This window comes from Mobula hypostoma, chromosome 17 (assembly GCF_963921235.1).
Source record: "Mobula hypostoma chromosome 17, sMobHyp1.1, whole genome shotgun sequence".
In the NCBI taxonomy this organism is placed as follows: Eukaryota; Metazoa; Chordata; class Chondrichthyes; order Myliobatiformes; family Myliobatidae; genus Mobula; species Mobula hypostoma.
The window spans coordinates 56047053-56068695 of NC_086113.1; the positions used below are offsets into that span (position 1 = coordinate 56047053).

General features: G+C 42.1%; 1 protein-coding gene across 1 annotated transcript in view; it reads left to right on the forward strand.

The window, feature by feature from the left end:
• The window catches only part of LOC134358046 (protein Jumonji-like), a 375614-nt gene that overhangs the window by 334414 nt on the left and 19557 nt on the right, over nt 1–21643 (forward strand). Inside the window, exons 9-13 of the mRNA XM_063069931.1 lie at nt 4519–4611; nt 16311–16429; nt 16571–16641; nt 17273–17387; nt 21116–21221. Coding sequence (XP_062926001.1) covers nt 4519–4611; nt 16311–16429; nt 16571–16641; nt 17273–17387; nt 21116–21221 — 504 coding nt within the window. The remainder of the gene's footprint in view (nt 1–4518; nt 4612–16310; nt 16430–16570; nt 16642–17272; nt 17388–21115; nt 21222–21643) is intronic.

The following is a 21643-nucleotide window of genomic DNA, read 5'->3' on the forward strand; positions in this document are numbered from 1 at the left end:
CATTGGCCTGGTGAATGTGAGCCCCTGCCACAAAGTTAACGCAATTTTTTCAGCCAGGCAATTTTCTGTTTAGACATTGCAATCTTGTTCATGCTCACTTTCATTCTTGACTGCAACTCAATTGTGTCTGTGGTTTCCATTGAAACATCAATTTCAATTGCTCTTATAAACGTGAATTTTGAGTTAGAAGTCATTTTTGAATGCTATCTTGTAAGATTCCACAAACTAAATGTTCTCTCAGTGTATCATTAAGCCAATCATTGAACTGATGATACTCAGACAATCTCTTCACTTCAGCCACGTACGCTAAAATGGACTCCCCTTCCTTTTGATTCCGCTTATGAAACCTAAAGCATTCTTCAGTCAATAATAGCTAAGTGTTCCTGCATTACTTTGACAATGTAAGCAAAGCTAATTGCTCCTGGTTTGGTTGGAGCAGTCAAACTTTGAAGTAAACTGTATGCCTTTAATGCATTCAGCAGAATTGGTACTTGTTTCTCATTGGCTATTCCATTTGCATAAAAAGATTGTTCAATTAGCTCACAATGCATGAGCCAGTTATCTCTTGTGGAATCAAATGCAGCAGCATTCTAATGTAGCCAATCATTTCTGCTCTTTTTTTAATGATTAGTATCACCTGGTAGTCATTCTTCATGAACTAGTGAATTCTTCTGTTTTCTGCCCATTTTAACTCAACAGTCTCTGCACGTGGGTGGGCTGCATTTATTTACTTGCCATTTCTCACTGCATTTAAAAAAAATTTGAACATCTTGCTGTGCCAGTAGCTGTCTTGGGTTCATTTTAAAAATACCTACTTGCCACTGTTATATTTTTTATTTTCAAAACATTAAACTAATTCAAAGGAAGATACAGGAGTTCATAGTCTTAAAGTTGTGTTTACTTGAAATAAGGCATGCACGTATGACATGGTAGCGTGATGATGTATGTAATTCACGTATTTTTATAATTAGTTATATAAATGCACGTATGACATGGTAGCGTGATGATGTATGTAATTCACATATTTTTATAATTAGTTATATAAATGAATGCTTAATCAAGCAATATATTTACAAGATTACTCAATTATTACTGAAATATTAAATACACAATAAAATTTACCCAGCAACTGACATTAAATACTACTGTCTGTTGAAGCTCATCATTGGAGTTTCTTCATAATGTCATTATGTTAAGGATGAATTGTATTTGCCTAACATGTTAATATATCCTTAATGTCTTCAAAATAATTTCAAATGTTAGGGAAAAAATTTTTTAAGTGTTTACTTTGTGATTTATCCAGTTTATTTGTGCTGCTGTTTCTCATTCTGATAAAATAGTCAATTTTATGATTGGTTAACCACAAAGAAATGAAGTCTATTGGCATCAGACTTGTGGTTAAGTAGGGCTGTGCTTGCATTAATTAACATTGGCTGTGTATGTGCTTCTAATAGTCTTTACTATTATTCCACAGTAGAATGAATAACTGCCCTCTGTTCTGACTTCAGTATGTCTACTGTTGTAATGTTAACTGACGATACTAATTGATATGTCCATGTACAAACACTTACAATTAAGAGCAGGTGACTACTTCCCCACTGCAGTGGTAAACCCTCTTGCACTGAGTCAAAGAATAGAGGCTCCCAGCCACAGCACTTGAGATACGAATTCAAGATCTAGCATTATCATCCAATGTAATGCAGAGGACGTACAGAATCAGAGGTGCAGCCTTTTGAATGAGAGAGTAAAAGAGAGCTCTTGTAACATTTGTGATAGGGAACAAAATTACCGTGCACCAATCATAAACGCAGGGCTGATTTTCACATCCTGTTGCACAGTATCTATACCCCAACCAGTAAACCTTTTAAAATAAATGTCATATATCATCATTGCATTAGTCCGATCTTACTGTGTCCACATGGCTGTTCTGAAGAGATGAACACAACTGGATTTGAGACTTGTAGAACTTTTAGAAGATTGCTATATGAAACTTAAGATGCGTTTTCTGGTCAAGTATTTGTTACGAGTTTTTATTTAGAGATGCAGGCCCTTCCAGCCCAATGAGCCTGCGCCACCCACTTACACCCTTGTCACCTATTAATCCATAAATCTTTGGAATGTGGGAGGAAACCAGAGCACCAAGAGGAAAGCCACACAGTCACGGGGAGGGTGTGCTAACTCTTTACGGGCAGCTGTGGGAATTGATAGATAGATAGATATACTTTATTAATCCCGAGGGAAATTTGGTTTCGTTACAGCCGCACCAACCAAGAATAGAGCGTAAATATAGCAATACAAAAAACCCCAACAATCAAACAACAAAATGCAAACTATGCCAGATGGAAAATAAGTCCAGGACCAGTCTATTGGCTCAGGGTGTCTGACCCTCCACGGAAGGAGCTGCACGTTTGATGGCCAAAGGCAGGAACAACCTCCCGTGCTGCCAAGTGTTGTATCACGGTGGAATGTGGCCGAAGTCCAACAGTAAAAAGTTCAATATCCAGTCTGCAAACGCGTTCCTCGATCGTAATATACCCCGGATTGCACCATCTATTGTTAACCAGATCAGTAAGCATGGAACTCCTTTACGCTTACCGCTCTCAAGTGCACTTCTGGTCAGCCGGAACGGTATTACCCACCGAAATCCTCTTCTCCAAAAGTCTCTGTTGTCTCGACCCGGTCCTCTTTTCTCGGCTTTGTGATCCCCCTCTGTGTGTTTTCCTCCGGATTTCAGCAGGGGTGTCTGCCGCTCTGTTAGCTGAGCCAGCCAGTATTTGCTGGTCTGTGGAATACACAATGTGACCTTGCTTCTGTCCCGTGTGTCGGGATGTAACCGTTTCCAGCGCTAAAGAAAACCCAAATAAAACTCTCTCTACCAGCGTGTTAGAGAGGGTGCAGCTTCGACGTGTTACCGTGAGAAAAAAAATACAAAAAATAACCTAAATTAAAAAGTAAGAAGAAGAAAGTAAAAGAATAGATCGGAACGGCTGTACCAGGCTGCATGCACAACCGGTGCATGCGCACTTATACTTTGTGAACCCCAATCGCTGTAAAATGGTGCATTAACCGCAACCTACTGTGTACCACCCTTTATGTTAAAGTAATTCTTCATTCTGGGGAGGAAAGTGGATTTAATTCGGAGTTAATACAGTAACTTTACTCTCGTGTTACAGCAATGATGTAATTGCTTGTGAATTAAATGCAATATAGTACTTTTTTTTAAACGCAAACAACAGGAATTCTGCAGATGCTGGAAATTCAAGCAACATACATCAAAGTTTCTGGTGAACGCAGCAGGCCAAGCAACATCTATAGGAAGAGGCGCAGTCGACGTTTCAGGCCGAGACCCTTCGTCAGGAGTCCTGACGAAGGGTCTCGGCCTGAAACGTCGACTGCGCCTCTTCCTATAGATGCTGCTTGGTCTGCTGCGTTCACCAGCAACTTTGATGTATGTTGCAATATAGTACTGTAAGGTTTGTTCGTGAACTCTAACAATTGATTTGCTGTGGGAAGGATTAAGCAACTCTTGATGGACATTACCGTTATGGGTTAGGGTAGAAATCCAGGCAACCAATATCGTGACATCGGGAAATTTTCCTCTGCTGTCTTTGTGTGGCACTTGAACCTTATTATCAGGTCTTGGGAGCCATCACTTTACTGATGCCTTTCCTAAAGTAGACACTCGCCATTCGTCTCACTGCCAAACCTGAGGGACCAGCATAGTCCCTGAATCTGGGAAAACTCTACTCTTGTTAAGTGTCATTGGATCCTTATGTGAGAAATGCAGGAGTGCTTGAAATGGATAAACAGACAGTTCCCAGCTTACAACACAATTGACTTCCTAAACTGTTTCAACTCAAACTGAAATGAGTAGCAACGAGATCGTAGAGACAGCGATGGAGCGAGTGCGGGCAGGGGAAGAGCGGCTGCCAGCTGGCCTCGCTGACTCAGTGAGGTAGTCACCTCAGAGCCTCAACCAGCCCGATTGTTATAGCTCTGCTGTGGTTGGGGGTGGAGAAGGCAGATGGAACTCCCGTGTTTCCACCTGGCAGGTAGAAGTCCCGCAGACCAGACCAGCATTAACTGGCAAATCCATCCTCATCCTTTCCGCTGTTCTCCCAGATATTCATTTGTATTCATGGTGTGTCTGTAAATCAGGCATTTGTTACCTGGGGAGAACCTGTAATATCTGGTCCACCTGATACCACAGGCAGTGCTTCATCATTGGAACCAGTGGAGAGTGCCTCCAACAGTGTCACCCACCCCCAGGTTGACATGATAGAAGTACATCCTGATTTTGAGTGTGGTGTGATGAGGCACTCAGGGTGTCATTGCCATGTGGAAGGGGCACCCATGTCAGGGAGGACTGGAAACTTGCCCATCTGGGTGATGGAGAGTGATTGATTAGAATGTGCTTGGCCTCCTGCCTAGGTCTAAGGTGTCCCGGGAGACCACATTGTTGGACAGGAATGGTTACACTATCTTGGACTCTAAATTGAGTTTTCTTTTTGTGCACAGGGGCGATCGGTATCGTTGACTACATTTTATCGGACAGCTAGAAACACGATGAACATGTGCTTTAATAAGGAGCCAACGGCAGCTGAAGTGGAGGTAGGACCCTGTGGCAGTTTTACCTTTGCTTCAACGCTTGGTTAGCTTTTATCACAGAGAGGCAGTTATTGTGTACATTTTTCCCAGCAACAGTGTTGTTCTGCTTGTTATACCTGTTCTGTGATAAAATTTTAATGTGTGTTTTAGAATTGATTTGGGTGTGTGTATTCTTAGGGTTGGATAGAATCATTCACCCACTTCCACTTCCAAGAGACCACAGACAACCATGTAGTTCCCCAAGCCAGCTCTGCAGTTCACTGAGATCAGGATTGTGACTGTCCCTGTTACTCAATCATACCTCCCTGCTTCAATCTCACACCCCTGAATCCTGTAGTATCCCAGAATTCATTGATCACAGTCTCAAATCTATCTCAATTATAGAAAATTAGTAGCTCTCTTAGGTAAGGTGTTCCATACATTCATAATGTCTTTGCGCAAAGAAATTTTCTATCACAAACCTCAGTGACTGCCCACATACCCTAGTCCTAGACTCTCTACCCTGAGGAAGTAACCTTTCAATATCTGACAATCTTCCTCAGAGTCTTGTATCTTTCAATGAGATTACATTCTCTCTACCCTCCAGTCAGTATAGTTCTGTTTCATTCTACCAATCCTTGCAGACTAACCTTGTCATTGGACCATTAGTAAGTCAGCATTACCTAGGTTCAAAATCTCTTGAGGGTATTTCAACCAAAACTGCACATAACGTGCCAAGTGTGCTCTCATCCAAAATTAATACTATTGCAGAAAAACGACCTCGTTTTCATAGTACAATCCACATGTTGCAGAAGACCAGTGCATCGTTTGACTTTCCACCTGTTCGTTGTAACTTTTCCTGCCATGTTCTTCTTCCTCTCTCCACTTCCCATCAAAGTGGATAACCTTTAATCTTCCTGCATATTTCACCGTGTGCCACCTGAGTGCCTTTTCTACCTTTAACCCTGCTCTCAATCCCTGTAAAATTGGACACGTGGTACTTTTCACACCATTTTAATTATCTTTTGACGTCAGTGCAGGTTGTAGAAAGATTATGAGTAACTGCAGGCATGGTGGCAACCCACTGGTAAAATCCTGCCACCTTGAAAATGATAGTTTATTCCCATTCTGTTTTCTGATTGACCTGTTCTTTATCCACATCAATGTATCTCCAACTGAAAGCAACCTTATTCTGTATGACTATCATTTGTATTGCAACTCCATTTACTTGTTCCTTTACCTGGCCTGCTAGCTATCTCCATTAAAAAATACTGAACTTGGGAACACAATTTCTGCTTCTTAGAACCATGCCGACTGTACTTATGATTCCTGAGGTCCTGAACCACATTCTTAATCAGCATTTTTCTGACTAAAGTCAGACTAAGTTCCTTTGTTCTCTCCCTCTTTTCCTTGAACAGCAGTGTTATATTTAGTATCTGCTGGAATATTTCCAGGATGTAGCAGATATTGCAAGTCTATTAAGACCATAAGATGTAGGAGCAGAATCAGGCCATTTGGCCCATTGAGTCTGGTCTACCATTCTATCATGGCTGATTTGTTTTCCCTCTCAGCCCCAATCTCCTCCTGCATTCTCTCCATATCCCTTCGTGCCCTGACTAATCAAGAGTCTGTCAACCTCTGCCCTAAATATTCCCAATGACTTGACCTCCACAGTCGTCTGTGGCAACAAATTCGATAGATTCACCTTCAATGTACCTACTGTAACATATGACCTATTATTAACACAGAAATAAGTAGGAATAGGCTGTTTGACCCTTAGAGTCTGCTTTGCCAATCAGTACACGAGTGGCTGATCTTCATCTCAATACCTCATTCATACCCCTTAAATGTCTCTTGCATCTACAAGAAAATCCATCTGTTTTCAGTGCATTAATTTTTCCATGGCACTGCATCCCAGAGGTTCATCATTCTCTGAGTGAAGAAATGACTGTCTGTTAGTTTCGAATCACTTGTCATGTTACCTTGTAAGGCATTCGTCAGAGCACTTGGACTATTGTGAGAAGTTTTGGACCTTTATCTAAGAAAGGTTAAGCTGGCATTGGAGAAGGTTCAGAGGAGGTTTGTGCTTGTACCCAGTGGAATTTAGAAGAATGAGGAGAAATTCCTTTGAAACCTATCGAGTATTGAAAGGCCTAGATAGAGAGGGTTTCTTATGGTTGTTATAGCTGGGGGTGGTATTGGGGATAAGCTCCCACTGCCTATTATATGCTTCCAATGGTAGAACAATCGCTTTGGGCAAAAAGGGCTTGTCAACCATGTTTGGCAGCTCACCTAGGAGAAGAAAAACTCTGATCTCAAAGCTCCGCTGTCTTGCGGCTATACCCTCTCAAGGGAAAGGCTTCAGGAGTAAACCCTGAGGGAAAAATCCAGAGGTAGTCCTACATTGAGTTCAATGCTGCCTGGCAAGTCCTGCAATGCTGCTGGTACCAAATCATATCGGTCTCTGGCGTTTCTTTGGTTTCATCAGCTGTGTGGAGATGGGGACCCTGCCACATATCGTACAGCCTTGGTTTGTGTATCAAATAGGCAATAGACAGCTGGGATGCGACATCAGTGGTTAATCCCAACCAATGGAGGGCCTCAAGATAGAGTGAATATGGAGAGGGTGGGGAGCCAGAGAGCACTGCCTCAGAGTTATGTCCCTTTAGAGTAGAGATGAGCAATTTCTTAAGCCAGAGGGTGATAGATCTGTGGAATAAACGGCCACAGATATCTGTGGAGGCCAAGTATATTTAAAATGGAGGTTGATAAGTTCTTGATTAGTACGGGCATCAAAGATTACAGGGAGAAGGCAGGAGAATGGGGTTGAGAGGAATAATAATTTGGCATTGATAAAATGACAGAGCAGAATCGATGGGCCAGATGACTAACTTGAGACTATGACCCCTTTCCCTAGATCACTCAGCAAGGGGAAATGTACTCCCTATATCCAATCTATTTAGCCCTGTCAGAATTATGTTTCAATGAGATCCTCTCAACCCAATGTTCATGTTGCAGTACTAACAATAGAATAGTTGCTTTGAGTCTGATTATCTTTAATTAAAAGTATGGATTTCAGTGAGTGGACGCTACTTGTCATTGGTCCATCGTTGTATGTTGAGCCTGCTTTGTCTGAAGTTGAGCCGCGAAGTCCCATATTGTGAACAGTGTACTCAGGTGGGTTCACAAACATGACTCCTCACAACCCTACTGGAAACCATTGGCCACCAGCCCTGCCGTCTCTCAAAGCTGTTGAAGACATTCAGAAATTATTGGAAAATAACTTGATCGATCCCTTTAGTTATTCCAGACACTTAATTGGATGAATGCCAAGAGAAGCTGCTGTCAAAGCTTCGAGCCAGTAGAGGTTTCTTACTGTTTGTGCACTCACCTTGTTCTGCATACGGACAACAATATCCAAATGCTTGCATTTAAATCCAGCCAATTCCATTGAGTTAGGGATGAAATAGCCAAAAAAGTGAATTTGGAAATTAAAAGGCTTGTCGGTGCAAAGTCACATTTTCATAAAAAAAATACTTGGACCATTTTCTTTATTCAACCTCATTATTTTGTCTGTTCTGCCTCCAAGAGGACTGCACTTACTACTTTCTAGGTAACAGCAGTTAAAGTATTATTTTCTGTTTCCTGGTAATTTGCAATCACATACCACCTTTCCCCAAGTTAAAATTTTATTTGTTTCTAAAGCACTTCCAGTCTCTCGTTTAAGCTCTTCGTACAGTGTTTTAATCAAATGCCATACAAAAAAATGAATAGGTTACTCTTCCTCCCGGAGTGCTTGTTTCTTATTAGAATATGTAATTGCTGAGAATTATGAAATATTTAAAAAATGTTAGCATTGTTATCTTTGCCTTGTAATTTATTCCCCAGTCTGCTTTAATCAATGGACCCCAAATATTTGTAATTGGCTTGACCTTTTTTGACAGAACAGTGTTCCTCCGTAAAGCTCTGCCAAGTAATTCCTGTGTTCTTCTGCCATTAAACCTTATTTAGGGCTCAAGTTGATTGGCAAGCAATTTTGAATTAGGAAACCAGAGATAGAATACTTGCTACTCCAGGCCAAAGCCAGGTGGAGTGTGAATCTAATGTTTGCGTCCAAACTGGTTCATGATATTCTTAGTGGTTTGGAAGGTGAATGTATTCTTGATTTGGCTTTTCACCCAAAGCCCTGTAAATGAAGCTGGCAGGATGAATTCAGAAACCTAGCCAGGTCGAAGGCATGTAGTATCTGCACTAATCATATCAGGAATGCTTCTGAATTCAGTTCTGGTTGCCATCTTATCCTGGGTGGGATATTTGACTTGACTTACTGCCTGTTAGGCCGCTGGCATTTAGGGCAGCAATGAAGGTCTTCGATCTCTGGCGACGTTCAGGACTTCCTTTGTTGTGTCTCTGTTGTCACTACTGTCAGTCACGCAAGTCCCAGGTGGAGACTCAGGGATACTGCCACACTCAGATGTCGAATGGTTTTTCATTGCTGTTTCCGTAACAGTTTTGTTTGACCAGTCAGGTTTGTTAGCCCTGAGCTAAACCCCTGAACCTGAAGGACCGGTGGACCACTCTTAGTCTGTCCTCTACCCCTTGACCTGTTTGGCATTGGTGACCCTACCAAGAGTCAAAGCATAAAACCCTGATTCCAGCCAATGTAGCTCTCCAAACCACGACATGGTTGTGGTTCTCTTGAAGGATTCTGGGTGGGATAACGTAAACTAAGTTGATTCCAAGTATTGGAGAAGCTCTGAAGATGCAGAAAGCTGACATTTGAAAGTAGTTTATTAGAAAATGCTCTGTGGAGTTCATGTTTCTGTGTCTATGACGTTGGCTGCCATTTAGTGGAAGAATAGGAAATTATATTCAGATTCAAGAATTACAGAGCCAGTGATAAATGGTGGGGTACTTCAGCTTTTCAAGCATATTTTGTGGTGATAACATAAATGACATAAAGGAGAACAAATTTATTTAGTGTGTCAGAGAATTTTTTTCCTAGGCCGGTGGGGTAAGAAGCATTGCTGGATTTGATTATGGTGACTGAGAAAGGTGAAGTGGGGTAGAATTTTGGGAAGTAGTGATTTATGGCAGAGATGAAACGAAGAGAAGAACACGATGCCACCTGAAGTAAGAGCAGCTGAATGGGAAGAGGGATGGTTACAATGGGCAGAGAATGGACCTGGTAAAAGTAAATTAAAATACATGGGCAGCTAATAAATCTGAGCTGAGGGCTTGGAGAAGGGTAAATTTATTAACTGCAGTGAGAACATGAAGATGAAAGAGCAGAATAGTGACGTGGTTGAGCAGATTGTATTAGGGAGAGTTCAGGTTTAATGAAGTCTTTCAGCATAAAGGATCCAAGCAGGGGAATAATTGTAAAAGGTCAAGACAAGATGTACTGGTAATAAACTTCCTCCCAATTCCCAAAAATGCGCTGGTTTGAGAGTTAATTGGCCACAAAATGTTCTCTACTGTGAAGGTGAGTGATAGAATCTGGGAAGTGTTGATGGCAATGTTTGGAGAATAAGCTTGGACGGGTTTAAATGGGTGTTTGATGATCGCATAGACTTGGCATGTTGTAGGATGTGAATCTATACACTGAAAATTGGTTGAGATGGGGGATATATCCTCAGTGATAGAAGATGAAATGAGCAATGAAATGCTGGAAACAATCCCTGGCCCGGAGAACAAAATATGGGTACAGGTAAGAAATTGTTTAAAGAAAGGAACGTATTACAAAACAGAAAACTCAGCTGCTGAAGGTGGGTTTGTGAAAAGAGGAACAGTTAACACTGCAGGTTGAAGCCCCTTTGTCATTTATTCTGAGGACACTCTTTGTGTTGAGATGTTAGTAATTTTTTGCTCTACAGATGCTGCAGCATTTTCCAGAATTTTCTGTTTTCTAAATTTCAATTTCCCAGCATCTGTAGTTCCTTTTGATTTTTGGAAAATAATTTGTCTTTCTAATAGTTCCTGGATTGAACAGAATATTAATCAACAGAAGATAATAAGTTTGGAACAGATGATAAAATAATCATGGGAGGTTTGTGCTATGCAGTTAAACAAGACACAAGCCATCTTAGGGAATGAAACCAGCTCAACTAGTATCCCTCAATGAGACATCTTGTGAAAAGTTGATAGTAATTTAGAATTTCACTCTGGATTTGACAGTGAGCATTGTTGAACAGAAGTTGGCTGGTGGTGTAGTGGCATCTGCACCGGATTTTCAGGCGAGTGGTCAAGGGTTCGAATCTGGCTGGCTCCTTGCATGTTTTCCATCCGTGCTGGGCTGAGCATCGAGGTGGTAACTCAGCCTCATAAAAAAACAGACAGAATGCTAAGGAAACGGTGAAGTTGCCGCCCAATGTACCACGAGGCGTGGAGAGGCACAACAACAATTATTGTTGAACAGAGATGAGATGTGACCTTAGGGTGCATTGTGAAATCAGAATCAAATGCCAAAGGCGTTGAGCAATGGCACGCACTTAACAAAGGGTCTGAAACAGCTTAAAAAATCTGAGAAATAGAAACTCCAAAGCGAAGGTGTTCCACCAGAGTCTAACCTTAGAATTGAAGCAGAGTGTTATTTAAAAAAAAATGATTATTGCAAGAACTTTCTTTAAAAAAATCAGAGTGGGTAAAAAAAAATTATAAAAATAGAATAAAGAACATGAAACCAGTGAGAAATATTAAAAACAGCTTTGGAAGAATTTGCTCAATATAAAAAGGACAGGAGAATGAAAAGTAGACAGATCATTTGGACACCAAGGCAGGTGAATTTGTAACTAAAGGAAATGACTGAGACACCAGACAGTGAGGGATATACTGAGCATTAGAGGAATGACACCAAGCATGGCTCTAATTAGAGGAAAGAACATAAAATAATTTACGTCAATAAAATAAAAACTGCCAAAGCACCTGATGGGTTTTAAAGTGTGCAAGCTTCAACTGGGGTTTCGAAAGTGCTGGACATGTGTTTCATCTGACAAAGTTCCCCAGAACATTTTTTCCCCCAAATGAATTGAACAGTTGGAAATGCAATGTTGCTGTTTAGGGATTGAGTGAAAACACGAAATGATGAATTGCCACAGGCCAATTAGCCTGACATCACTTGTCGGGAAAATGCCAGAGTCCATTATAAAGGGAAGTGCTAACAGGTCTCTTAAAAAGCATAAAACATTTAGACAGAGGCATAATGGTTTTGTGAATGGGGTATTGTGTTTGACAAGTATGTTCAATGTTTGAGATATGTTTAAGATATTGATAAAGGCTAACCCATGCTGATATATGAATTAATTCCTCTGTCAGGTGTGAAAGGATAATGAGTACTGGCTGGTGATGTCCATATCCCAAATATTAAAACAATTTTTGAAAAAATCCAGGTCTTGGCCGTATATCCCAGGCAGTGATCTTGGAGGAAACAGATAAATTTTCTCTGAGCATCTCTTACTGAAGATATTTGTGAAAGCTTCAGTCTTGTTTTTAGGCACTCAAAGCCAGTTTTCACACTCATTGGAGCTGCTGCCTCCTGTTGGTTGTTTGAATTGCTTGATAATATTTGCAAATAGATGAGGCAGGAGTGCAGAATGCAGAGTGAGTCAGAGGACAAGAGATCACTTGCCTCTGTGTGCTGTGGGCTGTCTAGCAGGTATGTAACCCTGTTGCAGCCTAGGCCTAGGCACAGCCAGTCAATGACTTTCTACTCCTGGCAGCTTATATTGGTCGTGTTGAGGCACTGAGAGCAAACTGGAGCAGGTACATATATGACCAAAATTCATAACCGCATAATAATCGGGGATATTTTAAAGTAGATTAATTAATCACACAATCAAATTTCAAATGCAGCCTGCTGTAACCAGTTGTAATCAGTTGTAACCATAGAAATAATGAAGTAAAGGAAATTAAAATCTTGGCTTTATGACAAAGATAGGTGACTTGTGGTTGTGATAGAGCTGATGGGCCAGATATGAAATCCGTCCAACTCTTTAGCATAGCAAATTATAGGATGGTCTTGGACTTTAGAGTAGGACAAACGTTTAGGTGTGCTGGCTCCTGGCCTTTGGTGCATTTGGTATTTCCAAGACTGCATTAGCTGACACAGACAGTGTGGTTGTCTGGCATTCTGTACAGCTACTCAAAATCCACTTTGTTAAGACCAAAACCCGGTGGGAAAGTTCTTTACACCCTTGTCAACCTTGCAAAGTCCACCGCAGAACTTTCAGGGACCGGGTGCTTAATAGTGTGCTGTCCAGCAGACTAGGCAAGCAACAGTGTGAGAGAACTGCCTCACTGACATAGAAGTGCCTTTTACCTATATCCTTAAATGTCAACTCTTTAAATCATTTCAGGTTGCAGTGGTTCGAGCTGTAGCCTCACAGCCCCAACAACCAGAGTTCAATCCTTAATTTTGGTGTTTTTTGGGTCGAGTCTGAATGCTCCACATGAGTTTCCCCTGGGTACTCTCGGTTCCTCCCTCCTACCAGATATATGAGTGGCAGGAGATTAAAGTTAAGGGAGTGAGTGAGGCAATGAGGATATGAGAGAATTGGCAGGATCATATAGATGTTCAGTGCTAAAAGAATGGGCTGAATGACTGATCCTGTGATCTTCCTAATTAGTCACACTGCACAGAATCCCACTTTGCTCCTCTATTACGATCCAGAGCTTTAGTATGTTCTTTTCAGATGTGCCCTGTGCTGCTGCTGTTTACAGTGCCCATTGAGCCAGAATTGTTCCTGGGCTCAACAGCAAGCTGAGTCGTACTTCAGACCAAGGGTGTAGCTATGGGCACTGGCATGGGCCCCAGCTACGCCTGCCTCTTCGTTGGTTATGTGGAAAAGTCTGTGCTCCAAACCTATACTGGTACTGCTCCCCAAATTTTCCTTCGCTACATTAACGACTACATTGGTGCTGCTTCCTGCACCCATGCTGAGCTCGTCAATTTCATCGACTTTGCTTCTAACTTCCACCCAGCCTTCAAATTCACTTGGTCCATCTTGGACACTTCTCTCCCTTTCTCGATCTCTTGGTCTCCATCTCTGGAGACAGACTGTCCACTGACATCTTCTATAAGCCCACTGACTCTCATAACTACCTCGACTATACCTCTTCCCACTCTGCCACATGCAAAAATGCCATTCCCTATTCCCAGTTCCTCCATCTCTGCCACATCGTTCCAGGACATCTCAAATGTCCTCTTTCTTTAAGGATCGTAGTTTCCCTTCTGCCGTCATCAATGATGCCCTCACCCGCATCTCCTCCATTTCGCGCACTTCGACCCTCACCCCATCTTCCCGTCACCACAGCAGAGTTCCCCTTGTCCTCACCTACCACTCCACCAGCCTCCAGATCCAGCACATTGTCCTCTGCAACTTCTGCCACCTTCAACAGATCCCACCACCAAGCACATCTTTCCCTCTCTACCCCTCTCCGCTTTCTGCAGGGATCGTTCTCTCCGCAACTCCCTGGTCCACACGTCCCTCCCCACAGATCTCCCACCCAGCCCTTATCCCTGCAAGCATAAGTGCTACACCTGTCCCTACACCTCCTCTCACCACTATTCAGGGCCCCAGTCCTTCCCTGTGAGGCAACATTTCACTTGTGAGTCAGGGAGAACCAGTGGATGTAGTGTACCTGGACTTTCAGAAAGCCTTTGATGAAGTCCCCCATAGGAGATTAGTGGGCAAAATTAGGGCACATGGTATTGGGGGCAGAGTACTGACATGGATTGAAAATTGGCTGGCTGAAAGAAAACAAAGAGTAGCGATTAACGGGTCCCTTTCAGAATGGCAGGCGGTGACCAGTGGGGTACCGCAGGGTTCAGTGCTGGGACTGCAGCTGTTTACAATTTATATTAATGATTTAGATGAGGGAATTAAAAGTAACATTAGCAAATTTGCCGATGACACAAAGCTGGGTGGCAGTGTGAAATGTGAGGAGGATGTTATGAGAATTCAGGGTGACTTGGACAGGCTGGGTGAGTGGGCAGATGCATGGCAGATGCAGTTTAATGTGGATAAATGTGAGGTTATCCACTTTGGTAAGAACGGGAAGGCAGATTATTATCTAAATGGAGTCAAGTTAGGAAAGGTGAAGCACAACGAGATCTAGGTGTTCTTGTACATCAGTCACTGAAAGCAAGTATGCAAGTACAGCAGGCAGTGAAGAAAGCTAATGGCATGTTGGCCTTCATAACAAGGGGAATTGAGTATAAGAGCAAAGAGGTCCTTCTGCAGCTGTACAGGGCCCTGGCGAGACCACAGCTGGAGTACTGTGTGCAGTTTTGGTCTCCAAATTTGAGGAAGGACATTCTTGCTATTGAGGGAGTGCAGCATAGGTTCACAAGGTTAATTCCCGGGATGGCGGGACTGTCATATGTTGAAAGATTGGAGCAACTGGGCTTGTATACTCTGGAATTTAGAAGGCTGAGAGGGGATCTTATTGAAACATATAAGATTATTAAGAGATTGGACATGCTGCAGGCAGGAAGCATGTTCCCGCTGATGGGTGAGTCCAGAACCAGAGACCACAGTTTTAAGAATTAGGGGTAGGCCATTTAGAACGGAGTTGAGGAAAAACTTTTTCACCCAGAGAGTGGTGGATATATGGAACGCTCTGCCCCAGAAGGCTGGGGAGGCCAAGTCTCTGGATGCTTTCAAAAAAGGGATAGAGCTCTTAAAGATAGTGGAATCAAAGGTCATGGGGATAAGGCAAGAACTGGATACTGATAGTGGATGATCAGCCATGATCACAGTGAATGGCGGTGCTGGCTCGAAGGGCTGAATGGCCTACTCCTGCACCTATTGTCTATTGAGTCTGTTGGGGTCATCTATTGCATCCGGTGCTCCCGGTGCGGCGGCCTCTACATCGGTGAAACCCGACGCAGATTGAAAGACAGGATCTCCCAGTAGCCACCCACTTCAACTCTGCTTCACATTCCCATTCGGATATGTCCATACATGGCCTCCTCTACTGCCATGATGAGGCCAAACTCAGGTTGAAGGAGCAACTCCTCATATACCGTCTGGGTAGTCTCTAGTTCCTGGGCATGAACATTGAATTCAACAACTTACGGTAATTCTCTCCCTCTCCCTTTCCCCATCCCAGTTTCACTCCTCCAGCTGCCTATCGCCTCCCTCTTGGTTCTGCCTCCTTCTACTACCCATTGTGTTTTCCCCTATTCCTTCTTCACCCTTCCTGCCCCTCCCTGCTTCCCCTCCCCCACCCCTTTATCTTTCCCCTTACTCGTTTTTCACCTGGCACCTACCTGCCTTCTCCTTCCCACCCTCCCCCCACCTTCTTTATAGGGCACCTGCCCTCCCCCTCTTCGGTCTTGATGAAGGGTCTCGGCCCGAAACATTGACTGTTCGTTTCCATGGATGCTGCCCGACCTGCTGATTTCCTCCAGTGTGTTGTGCGTCTTGCTTTGACCCCAGCATCTGCAGAGTATTTTGTGTTAAACTGAGATGTAGGTCATGAGATTTTGTAGGAACTGAATTCTGCAGCTGGTTCACCAAGCATCATAGATGAGCTGCCTTAAATTGGTAGGGAAGGTTTGCCCTTTTCGTAAGGGGGTACGCCACAAGAATTTGTTAACTGACTGAGTATATGGCAGAGCGTAACGTTGCAGCTGCAGGCCATGGTTCTGAAGCACGCTTTTAACTTCCTCTGAAGACGGCAGTGCATTAATCTGCCCTTTCTTTTCCTCCTCATCACAGCAAGAATACTGGAGGGCGGTAGAGCAGAAAGACTCCCATGTAGCAGTGCACTCTGGGAAAGTGGACACAAAAGCACACGGGAGCGGATTCCCAGTCGCCAAATCCGAACCTTTTTCAAGGTAACACTTCCTGTATGAATGGCTGAAAAGACAGGATGGCCACATCCAGCCCCGTCTGTCTGCCGTTAACATGCCACGGAATCTTTTGTGGGGATGTTTTGTAAGGGTTTTTATTCACCAGGTTTTCCTTTCTGTCGTTAGGCATGGATGGAACCTTACAGTCCTTCCGAATAATTCAGGGTCCATCCTGCGACATTTTGGTGCTTTGTCAGGTAAGGAATTTGCTGTAGAATATTTGATTGGGAAAGGCGGCTTCTTGTTTCGTAATTACGTAATGGCTGGAGAGCTAATATTCATAAAAGTTTGCAGATGGTGAGGGTGGAGAATATTCCTGTAAAAATCCTCAGCAGGGTTTAGATTGGATGTCAGCAAGTATTGTTTTGTGTAGGAAATCATAATGTAGGCTTTGTTGAAGTAAGGGAGTCATCACTGTCCTTGAAAAGGAAATTAGACTATTTCTGTTCCCATATATAAAAGAAGAGTGTACTGCTTATCAGTTTGGATTGTGTTGGACCATGGCAGCTGTTGTTTCCTATGTCTGGATTGCCTTTGGAAACAAGGTGGGAATTTCCCAGGAATTGTTTCCTGAGTGAGGCACAGATACCTTTCACCATCTTATCCCAGGAGATGGTTACCACGTTTAGGAGGATGCCCTGTGATGCTTCTATGATCCAAAGAATCTCCCTTGCATTTCTGATGTCTCAGCCCTTTTACAGAATTTGTCAGGCTAAAATATATTGGATGAACCAGCTACTGTGGGTACTGGTTCACATGAATTTCTGATGAAAATCTTAAATCACAATGTTTAAACTTTTATTTTGCTTTCTTTTCTCTTCTGTTTAGGAGTGACAATTCCTTGGCTAAACATTGGCATGGTTTTCACTACCTCATGCTGGTCACGAGACCAAAACCACCTTCCATATATTGACTACTTACACACTGGTGCTGATTGCATTTGGTAAGTACCTATCCAGGGAGGGAGGAGGATTTGCTAATGCTACCTAAATCCAAAAAAAAAAGACTTTGGATCAAATTCTGGCTCTGGATTTAAAAAAAAAGTGAATTGGTGTCCTAACTTTTTTCTGTCACCCAACACACACACACACACACACACACACACACACACACACACACACACACACACACACACACACACACACACACACACACACACACACACACACACACACACACACACACACACACACACACGTACACACACACACACACACACACACACACACACACACACACACACACACACACGTCATCCTGGTTGAGTTGCTCAGTGCCACAATGCTGGGTACCATTTCAGGATAGAACTTTTTTTTGGGGCCATTTACGGAGTCATGATTTGCATTTTCATTCATAGAACTGAATCCCGAAATAAATTCATTGTCCCAAATGGTGCATGTCTTTTTGTTTTTGTTAAGAACTTGATCCCCTCTGAGGTAAATTCATCTTTTCTGTTTGTACTGGATTTCTGAAAGAAGAATCCCAGTTAGTTGTAAAATTTGGATTCTGACTGAATCCTCGTTATAAATAGAGCTTCTATGACAGGTCCTCATCAGTCATCTAGTGTCACGAGTACTTTATTGTTAAGATAATAGTTTTTTTTAATTCTTCCACCAGATTGAACTGAAGACCTGCTTCACTGACACAGAAGTGAGTTAAACCTTTTGTCCATATCCTTAAATGACCTTTAAAATTGCTTTAACCAAATGACCTGTTAGTCAGATGGACAGAACTAAGCATATCTGTGTCAGACAGGCAGTGTATTCAGAATAGCTAATACTGAATGAAACTGGCATTGGTTTAAATCACCTCCCCAAAAATCCCTTCCCGGTTTCAGTATCTGCACTTTTTTTTTATAATTGTTTTTTTTGGCAATCATGTGGCTCATTGGAGTTGACACCATTTTGTCTTAGTTCAGTGCATCTTGGGATGCATGTGGGTGGACAGAGGCTTCCTGGTCAGACCTGACACCATAATCAAAGGGTCCAATAAGCTCAGTGCTGTGGAGGTTTGCGGATTTGAGTCTAGCGAGATGCAAAACAGCAACCCAGGTATATTTATAAATCCTTGCCAAAAACAAAATGAATTATATATTTAAGTTGAGATGCCCCCATAATTGCTATTGAAATCATGAATAGTTTTGGCAACTTGAGAGCTGAATGTCAATACTCAGCTTTTTAATAGAAGTATTATTGATCACGTGTTTGGCATAAACCACTCTCAGAGAAGCTGAACCCTGTGATCATCTCCAAGTGGTATGAGCTCACCATTAAATACAATTGTAGACCTACAGCAAGCACTGGTCTTAGCCTCTGTTTGCTCTGTAATTCCCAACAATCGATGGGGAATAGTGCTTTTTAGTGAACTCCACCTGCTGATTAGTATCTGGAAGATTATCTGCTGCTTTTGAGAAATAGGACTTGAATGCGTCCAATGCTTTTGTAATTAGTCAACCTGGGCATTAAAAAGACATGCATGTCTGATAATGGGATAGAGAAATTTTCACCTGGTTTTTGGAGCGTCTTTCTCCCCAGACCTCCTGTCCCATGAACCTCTCGTATCCCCTTTTCCAATCACCTGTCCAGCTCTTGGCTCCATCCCTCCCCCTCCTGTCTTCTCCTATCATTTTGGATTCCCCCTCCCCCTCCAACTTTCAAATCTCTTACTAACTCTTCCTTCAGTTAGTCCTGACGAAGAGTCTCGGCCTGAAATGTCGACTGTACCTCTTCGTAGAAATGCTGCCTGGCCTGCTGCGTTCACCAGCAACTTTGATGTGTGTTGCACCAACTATAAGTGCTTATTTTCTTTACAGTGTGGTGCAGGGAGTGGGCAATACTCTAAGATGCAGACCCATAAAAGTTTTAAAAGTATGCTTGACATTGTCCAACTTTTCTGGATGACCATGAGCTGTCGCTAGCTCTGATCTCATTCTGTAGGAATGTTAGTTTGAAATAGTATTTCTTTAATTATAAATATATGTATAAATATTTAAATACTTATTCCTTCTAAACAAAGTAGAAAATATGCTGTGTGGAGGGAACACTTATTGTTTCAGGGACAAACATCATGTCATCCCATATGACGTGGCAATATTTGTAATTTCTCATGATCAGCTAGACCTTGCAGTTCATAATTAATTTGTAATAACAAACTATTAATTTAGCAGCAATGACCCTTCTTTTCAGTGTATTGGTTGATAAATTTAGAACAATTACTCCTTTACTAGCTGACGTATCAAATTTTTAGTCTATATTGAACATTTATGTAAAATTAAAGGCAGATTTGATGTGTTCATTAGTAAAAGTCATATTTTACACCATGTACTGAACAGCCAGTGAGCATTTTTGTTTGAACTGCAATGAATTTATTTTGAAATAAAAAGAAAATGCAATAAAAGCTTTCTTAGTACTTGGCAATAAGTTACTTTTTAAAATTTGAACACAGATTTATATCTAGCATGCAATCAAACATTTCTCCATGGACATTTAGCGAGGTTCTTAGGAAACAAAAAGGACTGCAGATTGTGGAATCTGCAGCAACAGTTGGCTGGAAAAAATCAGCAGGTCAAGCAGCATCTGTGGGAGGAAAGGAATTGAATTTTGGGTCAGAATCCTGCATCAGGATATTGATGTACATCATTTTTGAAACGCGGTTTCAACCCAAAATGTCGACAGTCCCTTTCCCCATCACAAATGCTACTCAACATATGAGTTCTTCCAGCAGATTGTTTAATGTTTGCAAGTTTCTTCGAAGATAGAAGTGAGGGGCAGAAGAAGGCTGCTGTAATGCAGCTGAATTGGAAGCTGCTCTTGGTTAAATATGGTTATACTTGACTTTGTTTTATCATTTCCTTCCTCCTCACAACCCCAACCCCCACCTTGCACCAACCAACTCCAACTTCTTTTTTTATTCTGGAGTGTGACACATTATCACTTCCTTTAAGTAACATAGCACGGTTCAGGGCTTGAATGCGGGAAGCTCGTGGTCTGTGTGACTCTAATCAATTTTGAGCAAAAATGGAAATTCTTCAGCTGCACTCCCTGATGTATGAATAGGGAAGACGACTTCAGGTTGAAATTAAGCAAAGAAAAATTTTCTTATACCACGTCTTGAAGGTGGTGTGGAGCTTTGTAAATGTGGTCTAGAGTTTTCCCAAAGAGGCGCTTTTTTTTAAGATTAAGAGAATTTTTAAATTAGGGAAAGAATGGTGAGTATTTTCTTGTGGAAGGTGAAGTCTTTTGAATTTTCTCTTCGCATGTTTTTGTGCGATTATAAAATAGCCACTTGATAGAATAGGCTGAGAAAATCAGAAACATTCTTTCACTTCGAACAAAAAAAAACTGTGTGTGTGTGTATTGGGGTGACAGGGGTGCTGATAAAATGAGGCCAAAATTGTCATGATTCTTCAAGTCGAGACGCTTTGGGAGATTATGGGATATTTGTTGTTGCTTAGTGTTTCTGTAAACTTTCCACCGGTTTTAATAGAATCAGTGGAACTGTTGCTGTGCTGCTGTGTGTGGGGGCGGGGGGTGGTGGGGAGAGAAAATGTGATCTGTGCACCATCACAAACTGCAGCCAGGTCTACGTAAGACCATAGAGCCCTTGTGCATTTGTGACCTGGTGTCTGCAAGTTTTGGATCGTGGCATTTTCAGCTATCTTCCTTTCCTCAGGTATTGTATTCCTGCTGAGGAGAAGACCAAACTTGATGAAGTGGTGCACAGCCTGCTACAAGCTAATGGCACATCAGGGCTTGACATGCTTGAAAGTAATATAATGGTAAGAGAAGATCTATTTGTGTATTTGTGGCAAGCAACTGCAACCATTTTACCTAATACAGGCCGGAAGGTGGAGGTTGTTGTTCTACTATTCTTTGATGGCAAGGGAAGGGAGGAGATCAAAATGACTTTTTGTCTCTTTCTGGACAGAAGGAATGTGTAATATCTGGTTGGCTTCAGTTAAGTTGCAGCCAATAGAAGTGGAGGACGAAAACAGTAAAACAGCCAAAAGATAGGTTCCCATTTCTTTCTGAACTAATCAGAGAGGGCATATTAGATATTAAAAAATATCCATCAGTTGCTAATACCTGGGCATTCATTGATACATCGAGATAGTGATACAGTACAAAAACATGCCCCTCGGTCCACTGTGTCCTGCACTGACCATCAAGTACCCATTTGCACTGATGTTACAGCAATCTC